Source organism: Ornithodoros turicata, chromosome 6 (assembly GCF_037126465.1).
Source record: "Ornithodoros turicata isolate Travis chromosome 6, ASM3712646v1, whole genome shotgun sequence".
Classification (NCBI taxonomy): Eukaryota; Metazoa; Arthropoda; class Arachnida; order Ixodida; family Argasidae; genus Ornithodoros; species Ornithodoros turicata.
In genome coordinates this window covers 24,061,189-24,080,006 of record NC_088206.1, presented here as the reverse complement: position 1 = coordinate 24,080,006, position 18,818 = coordinate 24,061,189, and the positions used below count along the sequence as shown (strand labels likewise).

The window sequence follows — 18,818 nt, the reverse complement described above, 5'->3', positions numbered from 1 at the left end:
CTTAGATGCAGCGCTAAGCTTGCCAGACCTCAACCGTCCCTTCATCATCAAAACTGATGCAAGTGGAGTGGGTATTGCTGCCGTCCTACTGCAAGAATGTGAAGGAATCCTGCACCTGGTATCATTCATCAGCAGGACTTTGACAGATGGTGAAAGGAACTACACTAAGGGTTTATCTGAGGTCGCTGTGTCACCCATGCTGCAAATTCTATCCCATAGCCTGGATCAATGTCACTCAGATATTGCGACATCTGAATTCCATAAGAGTGCCATTTATACGTAGATAGAAAATATTTGCTGAATTGAGGCGTGGCTAACCCGACATTCCAGAAACAGACGACGAGAAGTGTGAACATGAGAGAACTGATGTTCTGAGGCTGGAACAACATAGAAGGACAAATACATACAAAGCCTCAAATTGCCCAAGAAATTAATGATGAAAGATGGAAGCCAACTGTGTTTCAGGCTCTTGCCAAATCCTTTTTTGATTGTCCAACTTTTGGTGTATTGGCGGCAGAACATGTATCTCGGAGCTTGCAAAGAGTGTAATGCAAGGCCTGTTTAGGTGGGCATTGTTTGAAATCTGCGATGGCATGTGTGCTGCCATATTTGGAAACTACTGGAGAACTGTCTGCATGTCGTTGCATTGGTGGTGGAAATGTTGTCACACAGTGGGACGTAGGATGGAAACTTGAGAGGTGGAGTCAAGGTTGCAGGCAGGGCCGTTGCTAGGGGCGTGTGGGGCCTGAGGCAAAGGCACATCACGGGGCCTGTTTCACACGATTAAGTGCATACTTGATATTAAAAAAAAAAAAAATCCCTGATTGAGTGCTTCGTGTGCGGGGCCTAAGGCGGTCGCCTTACTCACCCCCCATCCCCCATCGCCAGCCCTGGTTGCAGGTGTAAGGAAGAACTGACATTTGTTCCAAGTGGGACATACAGTCGCCAACCAGCTTTTCAGACGATAAAAATGTGTACTTTTTTATTTCTACGACAACTCCAGGCACCATCCAACTCTCTATAAAGCAAATGTATTTGTGGTCTAATATTTTGTGCCACTTCATCAAAGAATCACTTGATTGTTCGGACACAATAGGACTGATAGTTAGCTGATGGCTAGGAGATGTCATGCAACAGCAGATGGGTCAGCTACGACAAACAGTGCACTTCAAATCTCGCTATTTTGTATAGCTTCTGGTGCAGAGCGGGCACAGAAGCCTGCCCCTAGCTAGAGGAGAAGCTTTTACGTGTGTGCTAATCTGCTCAATCTAATGCTAGTGCTAATAATAGTGCTAATCTGCAGCAGCAGCCGGTAAAATACGGGCCGGGTGACAACCTTAGTGTCAAGTGGTGACGCTGATAGGGAGTTTGACATGGCGGATACGGACGTGGACAAGAATTGGGACAATTGCTTGAATGAGACAACAGTTGAGATGATTATGATGTTGATGTTCACCACTTCTGCAGTATCACCAGTCATGTGAACTACAGCCTTTGCATGCAATGCAATGCAATGCAATGCAATGCGTACAGCTGTATCAACATCAGTTGGTTAACATGGGCATACCTGGCAATGAATGTGCTGACAGAACCGCTGTGGCTCCCGCTCATTGGTGATAACCAAGGTTGTGCTGAAGGCTAGGAGATGGTGTGTTTGAACCCTACCACCGGCTGTGCTGTCTGAGGTTATCCCTGGGTTTTCTAAAGACTTTCCAGACGAATGTCGGCACAGTTCCCCCTGAAACCAGCGGCATGGCTGAGTGGGCTAAGGCGTCCGCTCGTTGGTGGTAACCAAGGTCGTGCTGAAGACTGGGAGGTGGTGGGTTCGAATCCTACCGCCGGCTGTGCTGTCTGAGGTTTTCCCTGGGTTTTCCGAAGACTTTCCAGACGAATGTCGGCACAGTTCCCCCTGAAGTCGGCCCAGGACGCATACTAACCCCCTGTCCCCCACTCCTTCCTGCTATCCTCTCTCTGTCTGTCCACATCTGTACGTCGCTCATAGCCACAGTTGCTTCGCGGCGCTAACACCCAATTAAAAAAAACAAAAAACAAAGTTCCCCAAAGTCGGCTCAGGACGCATACTAACCCCCCGTCCCCCACTCCTTCCTGCTGTCCTCTCGCCATCTTTACACATCTGTATGCTACTCATAGCCACAGTTGCTTTGCGTTACTAACGCAGAATTTAAAACAAAAAAGAACTGCTGTGGCTGCCCTTTCAGCCAATATAACTCCTTTCGACGTTCCTTATCAGGGCCTCAGATCGGCCCTGAGCTAAACATTAAACCAAGCATAGCAGCTCTATTGGGATGCACAGAGCCGCAGTAAACTACATCTAGTTAAGAGTAGCATAGAAAGTCCCAAAAACCGATTACACGGAGTCCTGTTGTCTTGATTAAGGCTGGGACACACGGCTTTTTGCTTCGCGGGGAGGAGCTACCCAACTGCACACACTGTGCAGTTGGGTAGCAGCTTTCCGTGCTGCACATCCTCATCACATGTCCTTCACATGAACCCCATCGTCGTCGTCACTTTAACGAGTTTTACCAATATGGTTTAGATGAACCCCTTTTACCTTTTAGTAGAATTATGAGCTTTTTTATGTATATTGGTTATAGTATAACTGCCTTGTAATTTTAGAAGTTCTTATGCATCTGTTTTTATTGTATCACTCAATCTGTCTTTAACCTTCGTTATGTTTCAGTTTTGAACTTTCTTTTTTTAAAACCACTAGGCACTTACTATAACACTGTCTTGGTGCATTGTGGCCCAAGTTGCTAATGCGCAATAAAAACACCAATCATCATCATATCTGTTGGTTAAAAACAAAAAGAAGCAAGCTGGCACATACTGAATAACTACACAGCTGTGGGTCAAGCAGTGCAAATGATGGAAAGCAAGCAGAAGCACATTAATGTTACAAGGGTGTCTACCATTGGTGATTGATTCCGTGGTCATGGCTCTTATCACGCTGTCTCTGCTTTTGCCAAAATTTCTTGTAAGCATATTCTCACATTTGTTCAGCACAGAGCAGGCTTACATTGCAGGCTTTGAGATACTTTTGTCTATGTGAATAAAAAATTTGGGAAAAAGTCAGGTTTTATCTCTAAGAATCTGGATGGCTCTATTAATTCAGACCAATTTTATGGCTTCAATTTCTTTTCTTTTTTTTATAAATTGGCCAGTGACTGCATACCAGGCTCGATCTAGAGCAGCATAGGAAAGGAGAACAACTGATGCTACAGGTGTACTGGCCATCATACCAATGGGTGTGGACGTCTATTATCTGTAGAGATGCCTTAGGTTGACATTAGAGGAACCAGGTTCTCGTGCATGGTTGTTTGGCCACCTACAATGTAGTCTGAATTTACAGTTAACAGCGAAGAATCTCCAGTGCATGCGTGCCATCTTGGGACTTGCGCACAGCCATGGAGCAGTTCTGGGCACTGCGTGGCACTTGGTGCTAACCACCCTCCAGCACCTTGTGTGGATTCTGGGACTTAAGCCATCTACAGGAGGAAGTCTCAAAGCAGCTCCCAAGAATGACAGCTCTGTCATCACCACAGCAGCCATGGCTGACCTCCCTGTCCTATCCACAATGCTATCTCGCCTGTTTGAGAGTTCACAGTGAGTCTCCTTCTCAGTTCTTGTATGGCATGCCACAATGCATCTTTCAGTATTCGTTTCTTTCATCTTGATTCTTCCTGGAGGAAAGTTACTACAGGGGCTGCACATCGTAATGGGGTACAACAAAGATGTGGAGTCACATGCATTCTCAGTGCACGAGGCTTGTCTGAAAAGCAATGAGACTGGATACTGGGCATGAAAACTGGCATATCTCTGCAGCATATCTTCCCTGTTTGCTATATCTTTCATGATTTACGGTTTATTTTGCTGGATCTTGTGGACACTGTCTGCTTTTTGCTGGACTCACATATATGTTAGTTTCTTCTCATAGTGATTGAAGTACAGTAGACACCTGTTAATTAGACAGTATGGGAGCGCAAAATTAGGGTGATGATGGACGAACACCCTGAGAATCTATTTAAATGCCCTTCACAGATGGAAAATGGTGAATCATTTTCTTTCTGTGAAGGGTATAGCTTCTGAAACACATATATGGTCATAAAAGTGCTGCTACAAAGCTGCCATGAGACCAAAGAAATGCAAACAGAGACCAGGCAACAGGGGAAGAGAGGAAAAAGGTTGGCCTTCTCTCCCCTCCTGCATTTGCACACCCGGCGATACAGGTGCAATGCCAACTTGCAATTGGCCATTTTGGTGCTTTTCAGACATGATTTCTGCTTGTTCTTTCCTGTTCCCATCCCAAATTTTCCACTACCATGTGTAGTAAACACGCATGCATGCGCAATCTCTCATGTCCAACTCATTTGATTTTACACACTGTATCCATGGCAATGTGTGAATGCCCACGAGATCCCTTGCATGAGATGGAATTAAACGAAAGAATGAATTAACAGAAGTGTACTGTACTTCATCCAACTGCTTGTTTTGTGTTTTTCGATTTGGGGCATCCCTGATAAACATAACGCATGACAACCGTATGAACGTAATGAATTAATATTGTGGTGCAATCATTAAATTACTAAAAAGTGTTTGAAGGTTGTGCTTGTTCTTGCACAACACTCAAACTAAATTTACAATTTGAACTCTACAAACATACGTATGTGAAGAGAAAAATGGGCGTGCATAGCAAGCAAAGCTCTTTGCTATCTCACTGAGATTCCTAAAGCTGAAGCAGAATGATTGACATTTTAAAGTTGTACTATAGACAGTGCAGTGCAAGTGTTTGCTGGTGTTACGATTCATGCTGAAAAACAGGGAAGAGCAAGGTATGTTTGCTTACTAAATGTAATTCTTCAGATCCCACTATTTCGAAGACATTTGGTTTTGCGCATTGCTTTTGGTACAAACACCACAAGAATACAGTTAATGAAATCTTCATGACAAAACTATCTGCACTGTGATTTTTATAGCACACTACAGAAATGGTGAGACTGCTATAAACACAGGTGAAGAGCTGTTACTTGACAGGTCACTGGACGACGGTCAGCATGGTAGACGACTACCTTCATGATGGTTTTAATAATGTTTTACTCTGCTTGATTAACACTCAAAGGAGGTGATTATGTTACTCTAAGTCTTAATGTAATACCTGCTCATCTGAGCACATCATGAAAATCAAACTTTCCTATACATTAAACAGGCTTTGTCTTTCTGGCTTGACGCGTTGTTAGGGCACAGTTATATTAGCACCATTGGGGTGTGCTAATTGTACACTCTATGATTGTCCTCTCTTTTACCTGCTGCCAGCTACGTGCCACTGGCAGGCACGTTGTCACGTGTTTTTCACAACTCCCAGTAAGTGGACCATCTTTACTGCCTGTTACCTTGATCATTCGTTGACAATATCTGTGTACTTTCAGGTACCTGGATGACGTTGCGCTCCACCATTTGATTGACGCTTTGTGCAAACTCTCTTCTGAATCCATGGAGCTGGCATACAACAACAGGGTGAGTCTTATTGTGAAGTTGTTCCCCACTAGCACGAGCAAGGTTGTGTTTGCTTGTTTCCCATGGGGGTATGGAGCTCATGCTGATTATAAAATGCAATTTCACGCGTATTAGCCGCGGCTTATGTGCAATTTTTTTTTCTCACGGCTTATCTGATAACTATTTTTTCCTGGTATTTTCTCTATACGCCGATTTTAATGAAAGGGCTGACACTGTCTCTGGAACAGCACTGCCCTGCCAATGCACGAACAATATGTAACAGCGTCGCGTCCACATTAGAGTTGACTGACCTTCCTGGCGCCTTCCTGAAGCAGCTTTAGCGAAAGTGGTGACAGTGATTCATGTCTTCTGGAAGGCCACTGACCCGTCGATCCATGAAAAGCACGCAACAAGGGCACAATCTGATCTTGGTAGAACACTAGAACTGACCTCCTTTGTCGTACACCATGCCGACCCCGGAGTATGGACCACAGGGTTTGTGGCCTTCTCTATGGTCTCCTTTGTTGCACAAATCAGTCACGTTGTATTGCCCACGGCTTATCTGCGAGTGCGGCTTATCTGCCCGAAAATTTTCAAAACGTTCCTAGAAACAGGACCTGCGGCTTATCTGCGGTGCAGCTTATACGTGTGAAATTACGGTATTACTACATGGTAAATTCTGTGAAGGCTATAATAATTTCTTTGTACAGTAGCCAACTGATTTTCCAGGCTTGGCGGTGACCGGAAAAAGGTCCGAATAATACAGCAGTCCGAAACATCGGACAATCACTAAATTAAACTTTATTTCGCCTTAACTGCACTAAAGAAGTCAGTAATTGTGCGCTGTTGCATGTGGCGCCTGCGTGCGATGATATTCGATTCGCGCAAGCGTCATATGTTCATTGTACACATTTGACAACACCACCTTTAGAGCAGGCTGGCCGCACCTTCAACCTATACATTTCTCCACCCGCCCACCTGCACAACACCGCCAACGAGTTCACGATGTCTGCGGTTGACGGTTGGTCAGTGCGTTTGTCTTCCGAGTCTGATTCACTTTTCGGCTGCACGAGCACTTGCCGCACATTTTCGGCATCCACCATCTCGTGCGCAGCTCGAGATTTTTTACAATATCAGCGGTAGCATGCCCAAACACAAACTTGTGGTGAATTCCATTGGGAGAGCAATTTCTGCGCAGCACTGTGTGGGGTTTCGTGCATGCTCCCAGCATGGTCGCACGGGTTTGCTTTGTCAGTGGAATGCTAGCATTCAAGGTACGATGCGGCTCTGTGCATAGCGCATGTCCCGCATGCTTTCTTGGGTTTGCTCTGGTCACGTGGGGTTCAGCAAGCTGCTTCGGAATCTCACAATATAATTACACACTGTGGGAAGCACCATTATTTCCACTGTTCAAGAGACGCATGACCACCTGCGCGACACACGAGTAAAAAGAAAAAAAAAGAAAAGAAAGCTCAAACATCACGGCCTCACTTATCGCGCGCATGCCTCCTCTTCTCTGTCGTGTTCTGCTAAGGTAATCGCTGGGTCAAAAACTATTGCTCCTTGGAGCAAATTTTTTTTTGCCCCTGCTCCACCACTGGAACATTCAGCGCATGCCCCGCTCTACCAGTGGAACAGTTTTTTTTCACTTACAAGGGCAAAACTTTGATCCAGCTCTGCCACTGGAATGCGCCATTACTCAACTAGCATCCCGCACTCCCGAAAGCGCTGGCGCTCACTGCAGCCCTGGCGTCGCCTAGGGGTACGGTTAGGAAGTTTTAGAGTAGTATCGTATCGCCTAGGATTCCGATTATGTACCAATCCAATCCAAGCGCATAATGCATAATGGCAGTTTCGAAGTTGCTGCCATAGTGCCGAAAATGGCCGTATTGGGGCTTTTCAGCAAGAGTTTTAGCCCGGAAAATCGTGCCTTCGGACTTCGACCTGACCAGAAAAACGGTACTAAAAATGTATTGATTCTACGGCAAAGGTCACAGTTTCCCGTGGGAGTCTGAACTAACAAGTCCGAATAATCGGCGTCCAAAAAATCAGTCGGCTACTGTAAATTGTACATAAGTGTTTTATGTTTCCAGCAGTAAATTTGTTATAGGATTAAAAATTTTGGTTGATATCTTCCTCTAGCTTTGTGCCTTATTTCGCGGTGCAGTATGAAACAACTTAAGGCTTTGCCCTAATATTGTAAGCTTACACGGCGTATCAAGTGCCTAATAGTGGAGCATATTTTTGTACCTCGAAACACAACTTATCGATCTTGACGATGTGCATCATTTCAAGCGTGTACTTGGAAGAATGGCTACTTGAGAATGGCTATGCTAATTGATTATGTAAATACTGACAAGAAATATTTATTCATGACATAGCTTTCTATGTAGTACATACATGTAGCAGTATTTGAACGTATTCGATTCATTATTATTTGAAGAAATGCGTATTCTATTTGTATTCGATTCGAACCAAAACTTCACTATTCGCACAGCTCTACACACGTCATTATGTCTCAGTTCTTCATATTTTTCATATGTTATGCTTCATGTTATGTTTTATATGTTAGGTCGTATGACAGACTCTTAGAAACACACTACAGTCTGTCAGAAAAATGAAGAAACAGTCTGCAGACTTTCAGGAAAATGTACGGTTTTTATAGGCTTACCCCATTCACTTTGCAATCCCTTTAAGTTCCTCGTGAAGAGTGTGGACAACAGGACGGCAGACAGGCACAAACAATTACTCACAACCAACAGTTGTTTGTGTTTGCCTATCTGGTCGTCTGCACTCCTCAGTATGAACTTGCAACACCAACGTGCCAAATCTATTACTTTACTACGCAAGTTTAACCTCAGAATCTTGTATACGTGTGTGAAGCCATGTTCTATCTGGTCCCGAAAGTGGTGTGCCCGTGCGACTGAATTTCTCCTTGGAGGTGTCCTTTCTTATCTGTGATTGCATCCTCAACGCAGGAACCTTCACTGTTTGCTGTGGCAAAGCTTTTGGAGACTGGTCTGGTGAACCTGGGCCGAGTGGAGGTCCTGTGGCGCCCTGTGACGCAGCATCTCCTGGAGGTGTGTGCCCACCCCCATGCTCGCATGCGTGAATGGGGAGCAGAAGCCCTCACCTACCTGGTAAAGGCAGCCCTGAACCAGGGGGCTCCTTCGGAGGCACTGCAGACCCTGTTGCTGACGCCACTGGTGGAAATGAGTTCTACCCATCTGGATATTCGACAGAAGCAGCTGGACTGCACGCTTGCCTTACTGCACAGCAATGGAGAAGCCCTCTCTTTTGGGTGGCCACAGGTAGTCTTAATTTTGTTCCTGTAGTTTTACAAGATTAGTTGCCAGCTCCTAAAACTTCAAGGGTGCACAAATTATTTTCAGTATACAGTAGAACCTTGCTAATTCGAACTCGCTTAATTCGAAATCCCGGTCAGTTCGAAGGATTGCAGCGGTCCTGTATTCGCGCATTTCAATCTGGCAGCATAATTTGAAGTGTGTGTGCGCCACGCGTCCTGCTTAATTCATAAGTTTTCCACAGAGCACACATTTTCCGACTGATAAAAAGCACCACATGCCGACGACTTCCCTTTCCTTAGCTATTGGCATTGCATTAGCTTGGCATTCCCTTTCCCGGTCACGAGTAGCGAGTCATAGGACAGCAAGTCAGGTGGCTCAAGCTCAACAGCAAATCATGCGGTGCACTCCCCTTCGCCTTCCTCGATGCCTTCCTGTTTCAGCTGCGCAGCTCAACCATTGCTGCTGTCACATGTCACCACGTTAGCTCATTTATGCTTTGATGTCGCACATTTTTTTGTGGCTCTTAGTTTCTGCCCGAGGTCTATGTCTCTGCAGCCCCTACGAGAGACGAGAACGACATGGCAAAGTAAAGACGCTAACGCTGAAAGAAAATATTGAGATCATCACGACTGCAAGATCGGCAACATGCTTCAAGTCACGCCTGGCCCAGCAGTTCAACGTACCGCTGTCGACGCTTTCGACGATTTTGAAGAACAGCGAAAGGATCATGACTGTGTACGGCAGGACCTATTCATCAAAACAATCACGTGTTCACAATTCAGCTTTCCCAGGGCTCGAGACGACGATGGTCGCCTGGCTGAACAAGATGACTGCGGCAAATCTCCCTGTGAACGGATCCATCCTCAGGGACAAAGCGTGTGATCTCACTGACAAACTTGGCAATGAAGAGTTCACATGTAGCAATAGATGATTCTCCCGCTTCAAGGCACATCATACTCTGTCGTATCTGAAGGTATATGGTGAAAGTGGCAGCGTGGATGAGGAAGTTGTGGACAATTGGAGATCGCACACACTGCAGCCACTTCTACAAGAATACCGCCCGGACGATATTTTCAACTTAAACGCTGCCGCGCTGTTTTACAAGATGCTGTCAGGCCAGACATTTAAGACTGCACCAAGAGCCAAGGGAAAGAAACAGAAGAAAGACAGCATATTGGTCCTGTTTGGTGTGAATGCGTCCGGAGCAGAGAAGCTTTTGATCATTGGCAAGTACACAAAGCCGAGGTGCCTCAAGAACGCGTGCCTGCTGCCGACAGGCGAGGAGATTTATCGCAACAACACCAAATCCTGGGTGACTGCAGCACTTTTTGAAGAGTATGTGCGACTGATGGATAGGAAGGTCAGTGCAGAGGGTTGTCACATTATGTTCATCGTGGACAACTGCTCGGCACATGGCGCCATCCAGTAAAGATAGTCTTCCTTCCTTCAAACACGACAACAATTTTCTAGCCAAACGACCAGGGTGTGATTCTGCAAACCAGGAAGATATACCGGAACCACCTTCTGAGGAGGATTCTACTTTGCTATGAAAACGTGAAGCACTATGAAATCGACCTGCTTGGTGCAATATCACTGATTACGTATTCCTGGAAGCAACTCCAGCCCAGTGTTATTTAGCAGTGCTTTCAGCATGCTGGGTTCCACTCCGGGGAGGCAGCCCAGGATTGCGTGGTAGCTGTGAGCAACGAGGATGTGAACAAAGAGAACGTGGAAAGTCCCTGGCAGCGCTTGGCATCGCAAGTCTCCTGCTCTGAGACAAACCCCAAAGAATGCTTTGGCTCTTTTGAAGAGTGCGCAAGGTTGGCAGATACAGCACAGACATGTACCACCTCAATCGCGGAGGATATCCTGCTCAACACTACGGAGGCGAATGACCAGTGCGACGACGGCAGTGATGAACTGCCCCGTGCGCCTGCGTTTTCTGACGTTGTGTGCAGCTTTGTGGAAGCCAACAGCTCCTGCAGTGGCATGAGGGATATGCTAGCGCGCCCTAACACTCGTTACAGGTAATAAATGTTTGTTGTTGAACAGTGTGTATGGGATCGCTTAATTCGTACGCCCGCTTAATTCGAAACTTTATTGCCGTCCACGCGACTTAGAATTAACGAGGTTCTACTGTACAATGCACACACCTTTTGTGCGCACATTACTATTTGTTTTTCTCAGAATTACGAAAGAGATGTAAGGATAAGACTACAGCTTTTTCCGCCGTTATTAATCCTCTTCTTGTACATTTTAATCCTTATACCATGACATTTAATTCATTTGCCATCGGAATTAATCCTCCTTCCATTATTTTTAATCCTCATTTCACATAATTTAATCCGTTTCTCATGCAATTTAATCCAAGTGACTGTGTGTGGGCTACATGACTTTTTGTTGTGTATTTTGGGACAATTCCCATGTGTACGCATATTGCACATGCTTTTCACTAATATTGTGGGTTTCTGCACCATAACGGGATACTGTGGGACTGTCAATCTGGATTACGGTGTTGTGGGACTATTCCCATGTCTACGAGTATTACCCATGGTTTTCATTAAAAATGTGGGTTCCTGCATTGTAATGGGATACTGTGGCACTCTGTATATGGATTACGATATTGTGGGACTATTCCCAGTTGTACAGATATCACCCATGCTTTTCATTTGACATGTGGGTTTCTGCACTGTAATGGGATAATGTGGGACAGTCGATCTTCATCACGATATCCTGGGACTATAAGCAAGTCCACGGTTATTCCCAGTGCTTTCCATTAAAAACGCGTTTTTTGCACTGTAATGGGATACTGTGGGACCGTCAATCTTCATTACGATATTGTGGGACTATTTCCTTGTCTATGGGTATTACCCATGCTTTTCATTCAAACTGCAGGTTTCTGGACTACAACGGGATACTGTGGGACTGTCTACCTGTTTTAGGATATTGTGGGACTACTCCCATGCGTGCGGGTATTACCCATGCTTTTCATTAATTATGTGAATTTCTGCACTGTAATAGGATATTGTGATCCAGATAGACAGTCCCATAGTATCCCATTACAGTGCAGAATCTTATTTTGAAATAATTAATTTTGAATTTCCAAGCATGGGTATTGTCTACCGGTATTGCACGTGCTTTTCATTAAGAATGCGGGTTTCTGCACCATAATGGGATACTGTGGGACGGTCAATCTGGATTGTGGTATTGTGGGACTATTCCCATGTCTACGTATTTTACCCATGGTTTTGATTAAAAACACAGGTTTCTGTACCGTAATGGGATACAGTGAGACCGTCAACCTTGCTTGCGATATTGTGGGACTATATTCACATGTGTGCGGGTATTACCCATGCTTTTCATTAAATATGTGGGTTTCTGCACCTTAATGGGATACTGTGGGACTGTCGATCTTGATTACGATATCCTGGGACTATATGCATGTCAATGGGTATTCCACTTGCTTTCAAATAAAAACGCGGTTATGTGCACTGTAATGGGATACTGCAGGTCTGTCAATCTGGATTACGATATTGTTGGACCATTTCAGTGTCTATGGGTATTGCTTTTCATGAACTACACGAATTTCTGCACTGTAATGGGATACTGTGATCCAGATAGACAGTCCCATAGTATTCCATTACAGTGCAGAAACCCTCATTTTGAATTAAAAGCGTGGGTAATACCCGTAGACATGGAAATAGTCCCACACTATCGTGATCCGAATTGACAGACCCACAGAATCCTATTACAGCGCAAAACCCGCGTTTTTAATTAAAAGCACGGGGAATACCCGCAGAAGTGGGAATAGCCCCACAATATCGTAATGAAGATCCACAGTTCCACAGTATCCCATTACAGTACAGAAACCCGCATATCTGATGAAAAGCACGGGCAATATCCGTACACATGGGAATAGTCCCACAATATCGTAATCCATATACACAGTCCCACAGTATCTCATTACAATCCAGAAACCCATGTTTTTAATAAAAGCATATGTGATATCTGTAGACATGGAAATAGTCCCACAATATCACAATCCAGATTGGCAGTCCCAGAGTATCCCATTACAGTACAGAAACCCGCATTTTTAATGAAAACGATGGGTAAAATTCGTAGTCATGGGAATAGTCCCACAATACCGCTATCCAGATTGACAGTTCCACAGTATCCCATTAGTGCAAAAACTCGGGTTTTTAATGAAAAGCACGGCGAATACCCATAGACATCCTTATAGTCCCAGGATATCGTAATAAAGATTGCCAGTCCCGCAGTATCCCGTTATACTGCAGAAACCAGCATTTTGAATGAAAAGCATGGGTAATACCCATAGACACGGAAATAGTCCCACAATATCGTAATCCAGATTGACAGACCCGCAGTATGCCATTACAGTGCAAATAACCACGTTTTTAATGGAAAGGAAGTGGAATACCCCTAGACATGCATATATAGTCCCAGGATATTGTAATCAATATCGACAGTCCCACAGTATCCCATTAAGGTGCAGAAACCAGCATATTTAACGAAAAACATAGGTAATATCCGCACACATCAGAATAGTCCCACAATATCGTAAGCAAGGTTGACAGTCCGACTGTGTCCCATTACGGTACAGAAACCCGTATTTTTAATGAAAACCATGAGTAAAATACGTAGACATAGGAATAGTCCCACAATACCACAATCCAGATTGGCCGTCCCACAGTATCCCATTGTGGTGCAGAAACCCGCATATTTAATGAAAAGCATGGGTAATATCCGCACACATGGGAATAGTCCCACAATATCGTAAGCAAGCTTGACAGTCCCACTGTATCCCATTACGGTACAGAAACCTGCATTATTAATGAATAGCATATGCAATACCCGTAGACAAGGGAATTGTCTCAAAATGCCCTAATCAAGATTGACAGTCCCGCAGTATCCCATTAGTGCAAAAACCTGTGTTTTTAATGAAAAACACGAGGAATACCCATAGACATGCTTGTAGTCCCAGGATATCGTAATCAAGATTGCCAGTCCCACAGTATCCCATTACAGTGCAGAAACCCACATATTTAATGAACAGCATGGGTAATACACGCACACATGGGAATAGTTCCACAATATCCTAAACCGAATAGACAATCCCACAGTATCCCGTTGTACTCCGGAAACATGCATTTTGAATTAAAAGCATGGGTAATATCCATACACATGGAAATAGTTCCACAATATCGTAATGAAGATCCACAGTTCCACAGTATCCCATTACAGTACAGAAACCCGCATATCTGATGAAAAGCACGGGCAATATCCGTACACATGGGAATAGTCCCACAATATCGTAATCCATATACACAGTCCCACAGTATCTCATTACAATGCAGAAACCCATGTTTTTAATAAAAGCATATGTAATATCTGTAGACATGGAAATAGTCCCACAATATCACAATCCAGATTGGCAGTCCCAGAGTATCCCATTACTGTACAGAAACCCACATTTTTAATGAAAACGATGGGTAAAATTTGTAGTCATGGGAATAGTCCCACAATACTGCTATCCAGATTGACAGTTCCACAGTATCCCATTAGTGCAAAAACTCGGGTTTTTAATGAAAAGCACGGCGAATACCCATAGACATCCTTATAGTCCCAGGATATCGTAATAAAGATTGCCAGTCCCACAGTATCCCGTTATACTGCAGAAACCAGCATTTTGAATGAAAAGCATGGGTAATACCCATAGACACGGAAATAGTCCCACAATATCGTAATCCAGATTGACAGACCCGCAGTATGCCATTACAGTGCAAATAACCACGTTTTTAATGGAAAGGAAGTGGAATACCCCTAGACATGCATATATAGTTCCAGGATATTGTAATCAATATCGACAGTCCCACAGTATCCCATTAAGGTGCAGAAACCAGCATATTTAATGAAAAACATAGGTAATATCCGCACACATCGGAATAGTCCCACAATATCGTAAGCAAGGTTGACAGTCCGACTGTATCCCATTACGGTACAGAAACCCGTATTTTTAATGAAAACCATGAGTAAAATACGTAGACATAGGAATAGTCCCACAATACCACAATCCAGATTGGCCGTCCCACAGTATCCCATTGTGGTGCAGAAACCCGCATATTTAATGAAAAGCATGGGTAATATCCGCACACATGGGAATAGTCCCACAATATCGTAAGCATGCTTGACAGTCCCACGGTATCCCATTACGGTACAGAAACCTGCATTATTAATGAATAGCATATGCAATACCCGTAGACAAGGGAATTGTCTCAAAATGCCCTAATCAAGATTGACAGTCCCGCAGTATCCCATTAGTGCAAAAACCTGTGTTTTTAATGAAAAGCACGAGGAATACCCATAGACATGCTTGTAGTCCCAGGATATCGTAATCAAGATTGCCAGTCCCACAGTATCCCATTACAGTGCAGAAACCCACATATTTAATGAACAGCATGGGTAATACACGCACACATGGGAATAGTTCCACAATATCCTAAACCGAATAGACAATCCCACAGTATCCCGTTGTACTCCGGAAACATGCATTTTGAATTAAAAGCATGGGTAATATCCATACACATGGAAATAGTCCCACAATATCGTAATGAAGATCCACAGTTCCACAGTATCCCATTACAGTACAGAAACCCGCATATCTGATGAAAAGCACGGGCAATATCCGTACACATGGGAATAGTCCCACAATATCGTAATCCATATACACAGTCCCACAGTATCTCATTACAATGCAGAAACCCATGTTTTTAATAAAAGCATATGTAATATCTGTAGACATGGAAATAGTCCCACAATATCACAATCCAGATTGGCAGTCCCAGAGTATCCCATTACTGTACAGAAACCCGCATTTTTAATGAAAACGATGGGTAAAATTCGTAGTCATGGGAATAGTCCCACAATACTGCTATCCAGATTGACAGTTCCACAGTATCCCATTAGTGCAAAAACTCGGGTTTTTAATGAAAAGCACGGCGAATACCCATAGACATCCTTATAGTCCCAGGATATCGTAATAAAGATTGCCAGTCCCACAGTATCCCATTATACTGCAGAAACCAGCATTTTGAATGAAAAGCATGGGTAATACCCATAGACACGGAAATAGTCCCACAATATCGTAATCCAGATTGACAGACCCGCAGTATGCCATTACAGTGCAAATAACCACGTTTTTAATGGAAAGGAAGTGGAATACCCCTAGACATGCATATATAGTCCCAGGATATTGTAATCAATATCGACAGTGCCACAGTATCCCATTAAGGTGCAGAAACCAGCATATTTAATGAAAAACATAGGTAATATCCGCACACATCGGAATAGTCCCACAATATCGTAAGCAAGGTTGACAGTCCGACTGTATCCCATTACGGTACAGAAACCCGTATTTTTAATGAAAACCATGAGTAAAATACGTAGACATAGGAATAGTCCCACAATACCACAATCCAGATTGGCCGTCCCACAGTATCCCATTGTGGTGCAGAAACCCGCATATTTAATGAAAAGCATGGGTAATATCTGCACACATGGGAATAGTCCCACAATATCGTAAGCAAGCTTGACAGTCCCACTGTATCCCATTACGGTACAGAAACCTGCATTATTAATGAATAGCATATGCAATACCCGTAGACAAGGGAATTGTCTCAAAATGCCCTAATCAAGATTGACAGTCCCGCAGTATCCCATTAGTGCAAAAACCTGTGTTTTTAATGAAAAGCATGAGGAATACCCATAGACATGCTTGTAGTCCCAGGATATCGTAATCAAGATTGCCAGTCCCACAGTATCCCATTACAGTGCAGAAACCCACATATTTAATGAACAGCATGGGTAATACACGCACACATGGGAATAGTTCCACAATATCCTAAACCGAATAGACAATCCCACAGTATCCCGTTGTACTCCGGAAACATGCATTTTGAATTAAAAGCATGGGTAATATCAATACACATGGAAATAGTTCCACAATATCGTAATGAAGATCCACAGTTCCACAGTATCCCATTACAGTACAGAAACCCGCATATCTGATGAAAAGCACGGGCAATATCCGTACACATGGGAATAGTCCCACAATATCGTAATCCATATACACAGTCCCACAGTATCTCATTACAATGCAGAAACCCATGTTTTTAATAAAAGCATATGTAATATCTGTAGACATGGAAATAGTCCCACAATATCACAATCCAGATTGGCAGTCCCAGAGTATCCCATTACTGTACAGAAACCCGCATTTTTAATGAAAACGATGGGTAAAATTTGTAGTCATGGGAATAGTCCCACAATACTGCTATCCAGATTGACAGTTCCACAGTATCCCATTAGTGCAAAAACTCGGGTTTTTAATGAAAAGCACGGCGAATACCCATAGACATCCTTATAGTCCCAGGATATCGTAATAAAGATTGCCAGTCCCACAGTATCCCATTATACTGCAGAAACCAGCATTTTGAATGAAAAGCATGGGTAATACCCATAGACACGGAAATAGTCCCACAATATCGTAATCCAGATTGACAGACCCGCAGTATGCCATTACAGTGCAAATAACCACGTTTTTAATGGAAAGGAAGTGGAATACCCCTAGACATGCATATATAGTCCCAGGATATTGTAATCAATATCGACAGTCCCACAGTATCCCATTAAGGTGCAGAAACCAGCATATTTAATGAAAAACATAGGTAATATCCGCACACATCGGAATAGTCCCACAATATCGTAAGCAAGGTTGACAGTCCGACTGTATCCCATTACGGTACAGAAACCCGTATTTTTAATGAAAACCATGAGTAAAATACGTAGACATAGGAATAGTCCCACAATACCACAATCCAGATTGGCCGTCCCACAGTATCCCATTGTGGTGCAGAAACCCGCATATTTAATGAAAAGCATGGGTAATATCTGCACACATGGGAATAGTCCCACAGTATCGTAAGCAAGCTTGACAGTCCCACTGTATCCCATTACGGTACAGAAACCTGCATTATTAATGAATAGCATATGCAATACCCGTAGACAAGGGAATTGTCTCAAAATGCCCTAATCAAGATTGACAGTCCCGCAGTATCCCATTAGTGCAAAAACCTGTGTTTTTAATGAAAAGCACGAGGAATACCCATAGACATGCTTGTAGTCCCAGGATATCGTAATCAAGATTGCCAGTCCCACAGTATCCCATTACAGTGCAGAAACCCACATATTTAATGAACAGCATGGGTAATACACGCACACATGGGAATAGTTCCACAATATCCTAAACCGAATAGACAATCCCACAGTATCCCGTTGTACTCCGGAAACATGCATTTTGAATTAAAAGCATGGGTAATATCCATACACATGGAAATAGTCCCACAATATCGTAATGAAGATCTACAGTTCCACAGTATCCCATTACAGTACAGTAACCCGCATACACGTATATGATGAAAAGCATGGGCAATATCCGTACACATGGGAATAGTCCCACAATATCGTAATCCATATACACAGTCCCACAGTATCTCATTACAATGCAGAAACCCATGTTTTTAATAAAAGCATATGTAATATCTGTAGACATGGAAATAGTCCCACAATATCACAATCCAGATTGGCAGTCCCAGAGTATCCCATTACTGTACAGAAACCCGCATTTTTAATGAAAACGATGGGTAAAATTTGTAGTCATGGGAATAGTCCCACAATACTGCTATCCAGATTGACAGTTCCACAGTATCCCATTAGTGCAAAAACTCGGGTTTTTAATGAAAAGCACGGCGAATACCCATAGACATCCTTATAGTCCCAGGATATCGTAATAAAGATTGCCAGTCCCACAGTATCCCATTATACTGCAGAAACCAGCATTTTGAATGAAAAGCATGGGTAATACCCATAGACACGGAAATAGTCCCACAATATCGTAATCCAGATTGACAGACCCGCAGTATG

The 18,818-nt window shown here is 43.6% G+C and overlaps 1 protein-coding gene across 1 annotated transcript in view; it reads left to right on the top strand.

Moving 5' to 3' along the window:
• The window catches only part of LOC135396438 (protein MON2 homolog), a 118,707-nt gene that overhangs the window by 28,466 nt on the left and 71,423 nt on the right, over positions 1-18,818 (top strand). Inside the window, exons 13-15 of the mRNA XM_064627402.1 lie at positions 3,371-3,624; positions 5,445-5,532; positions 8,490-8,822. Coding sequence (XP_064483472.1) covers positions 3,371-3,624; positions 5,445-5,532; positions 8,490-8,822 — 675 coding nt within the window. The remainder of the gene's footprint in view (positions 1-3,370; positions 3,625-5,444; positions 5,533-8,489; positions 8,823-18,818) is intronic.